This window comes from Chiloscyllium plagiosum, chromosome 15, assembly GCF_004010195.1.
Source record: "Chiloscyllium plagiosum isolate BGI_BamShark_2017 chromosome 15, ASM401019v2, whole genome shotgun sequence".
NCBI lineage: Eukaryota > Metazoa > Chordata > Chondrichthyes > Orectolobiformes > Hemiscylliidae > Chiloscyllium > Chiloscyllium plagiosum.
Window position 1 is genome coordinate 65,227,721 of NC_057724.1, and position 3,106 is coordinate 65,230,826.

At 41.1% G+C, this 3,106-nt stretch overlaps 1 protein-coding gene across 1 annotated transcript in view; it reads left to right on the forward strand.

Moving 5' to 3' along the window:
* rxfp2l (relaxin family peptide receptor 2, like) overlaps positions 1–3,106 on the forward strand; it is a 106,670-nt gene that overhangs the window by 100,837 nt on the left and 2,727 nt on the right. Inside the window, exon 17 of the mRNA XM_043705268.1 lies at positions 577–792. Within this exon, the coding sequence (XP_043561203.1) occupies positions 577–792 (216 nt within the window). The remainder of the gene's footprint in view (positions 1–576; positions 793–3,106) is intronic.

Below are 3,106 nucleotides of genomic sequence, written 5' to 3' on the forward strand. Positions count from 1 at the left end.
GGATTGCAGGAGTGAGTGGGGTAGGACCAGAGTGGGGATTGCAGGAGTGAATGGGATAGGCCCAGAGTGGAGATTGCAGCACTGAGTGGTGTAGGATCAGAGTGGGGATTGCAGAGTTGGGTGGGCCCAGATGGAAGACAGCAGTACTAAGGGGGCGGTGACTAGACCTGGAGTTTAGTGCAAGTGAAACTGTGGGCAGAGTGGGTGATGACTTCCATTCCTGGGTGGAGCAGATGCAAATTTCTGGTTCTGGCTAAGTACCTTTACACTCTTCCTCTCTTACAATGTCTCACTAAACAGAGAGTAGAACCATTCTTATAAATCTTCTTCGGTTTAAATAATTATACTGAGCTACTGTTGGTTCATATTTCTTGTCATCATTGTTCTTTGCTAGGCGATGTACTCTGTGACCTATACCTGTGCATGCTTCCTATTGTCAAATCTTTGCTCTCTTATGTCTCAGAAGTGATAACATGGGTTTACTGGGGGAAGGGGATATTTGTTCCTTGAGATATAGTTGGTCTTAAGCCTCTCCAGGCGTTTGACTAGTTATGCTGCCTTTTTTTCCCCTTCTAGGTTTGAACTTACTTGCTTTCATCATCATTGTCTTCTCCTACACCAGCATGTTTTATTCAATCCACAAAACAGGAGCACAGTCGGCCGAGAGGAGCCTTTTCTCTAGAGAGGTAGCCATTGCAAAACGCTTTTTCTTCATCGTGTTCACTGATGCCCTATGCTGGATCCCTATATTTCTGACGAAGTTACTGTCTCTCCTTGAAGTAGACATACCAGGTAATAAATCAAAGCTTGCTGAGTTTGTATAGCAAGCATAAATTTGACTGCAGTCCTATGGTGTAATAAGACATAATCAGTAATACCTATTGCCTTTTGGGTTGGAAAGTTGTCAGTTCAAGTTTCACTTCAGAAACTTGAGCACAAGATCTAGGTAGGATGTTCCTGTCCAATGCTGAGGGAGTATCACACTGTTGTCTTTCTGTTCAGCTGTTAAACTGATCTTCTGCCTACCTTCCTCCATAAATGTAAAAAAATCTCATGACACAATTTCAAATAAGAGGCAGTGGTGTCCTCCCCAGGCTATGGGACAACATTTAAATACAGATGGAATCATTGCAAACTCCAAGGAATTTAATAGCAAACTATTTCCAGTAGTTGAGAGGTCAGGAATGAATGCCATAGATACAAGATTAAATACAAGAGAGTATGAGAAGTGTCTTCTGACAAAAGGACGAGAGAATGTGGAATTAACTTCCCAGGATTAGGTGTTCAGACAGAAATTATGTCAACATCTAAGAGTAGACTGTGCAGGTGGATATAAGAAAGGGAGATGAAGGGATATGGAAACATCATAGCCTGTCATGACAAAGACTGATTGCTCATATAAGATACAAGTGTCAGTTGTGTTTACAGTTTGGAGTCCTGATACATAACTCCTCAGATAAGTAGTGCTAGTTAAACCCATAAATTGTCTGCATTATGATTTGAAAAATGAATCTTGTGGCTAACTAATAGCATGACTCAATTCTTATGTTTCTTTTATATGTTTCGAACTTTTTAAGGCAGATCATGATTCAAGATCAAATATTATTCGTAAGGCTGCTTTAGTTCATGGCCAGTCAACAAACAGGGAAGGAGGGCAGTTGGCTCGGTTGGCTGGACTATTTGTGTGTGAATCAGATTAATACCAAAAGCACAAGATTAGATTATTATTCGCACTAAGGTTGCATCAGGACCAACATTCCTTCCAAGATGTGTGGCTGTGTGCGCGTGTAACTGCTCTGAGTGTCCACAGAGAAGAAAACATTAGTAAGAACACTGCTCAGGATCCGCCTCCTTGCCCTACCCTGTAGTGAAAAAAATGTCATTTTGCCATGGTTCAGCAAATAGTCACCAAGGACTTGCCATCAGGCAGAGAAGTCCAAAAGATGAAGAAACACACAGGTCTGCCATTATGACTGAATTCACATGGTTCAAGCAGAACAAACCTCTGTGTGGAATTAAATAATGCATTTGCTATATTTCCAAACATCAGTACTACTTTAACAAAATAATTCCTGCAGACAAGACTGTTAAATAATCACATTTAACATTTGCCTAATAATATCAACAGTCATTTACTTGCTCTGTTTTAATGAAAATGGAAAACAAATTCCCCTTCCAATTCACAGTCTAGATATTCTTCATAGTATTGATCATACCATTCTAAGGTATTAAACTGAGAAGGTAGATGAGTTGTGTAGTTTTAGAGCAACTACAATATATTGCACAAATTTGATCCCAGAAATTCCTGGTAATGGCATTGTTTTTCTAAAGCTTTGAAATGACTATTTGCGTATTATTAGTCACTAACAAAATGTAGTATTTGGAATGATGATAAATGTTAGCCCAAAAAGATTAAAATCACTGCATCAAATAATCAGTGAGATTTGTTAATAGTAACATAAGCTGAGATAGTTAGAGGCAATAGTGGAACAATTGTAAGCTCCTGATTTGTTACTGTCACCATTCATGATATCCTCTGAATGTGGAATATTGTGAGCAGTTTTGGGCTCCAATTATAAAGAAGGATGTGCTGGGCTTGGAGGGGGGTCCAGAGGAGGTTTACAAGAATGATCCTGGGAATGAAGGGCACGTCATATGAGGTGTGGGGGTTTGAGGACCATGTGTCCGCACTTGATGGTGTTTAGAAGGCTGGGACTTCTCTGAGACTTACAAAATACTGAGAGGCTTGGATAGAGCGGACATGCAGATCTTTCCACTTGTGGAGGCCCTAGGACCCAAGGGCACAGCCTCAGAGTGAAGGCATGACCCTTTACAACTGAAAGGAGGAGGAATTTCGACAGCTGGAGGGTGGTGAATCTGTAAAACTCATTGCTGCAGAAGATTGTGGAAGCCAAGTTATTGAGTGTATTTAAGACAGGGGGAAAGTGAGGACTGCAGATGCTGGAGACCAGAGCTGAAAAATGTGTTGCTGGAAAAACGCAGCAGGTCAGGCAGCATCCAAGGAGCAGGAGAATCAACATTTCGGGCATAAGCCCTTCTTCAGGAATGAGGAAGGTGTGCCAAGCAGGCTAAGATAAAAAGTAGG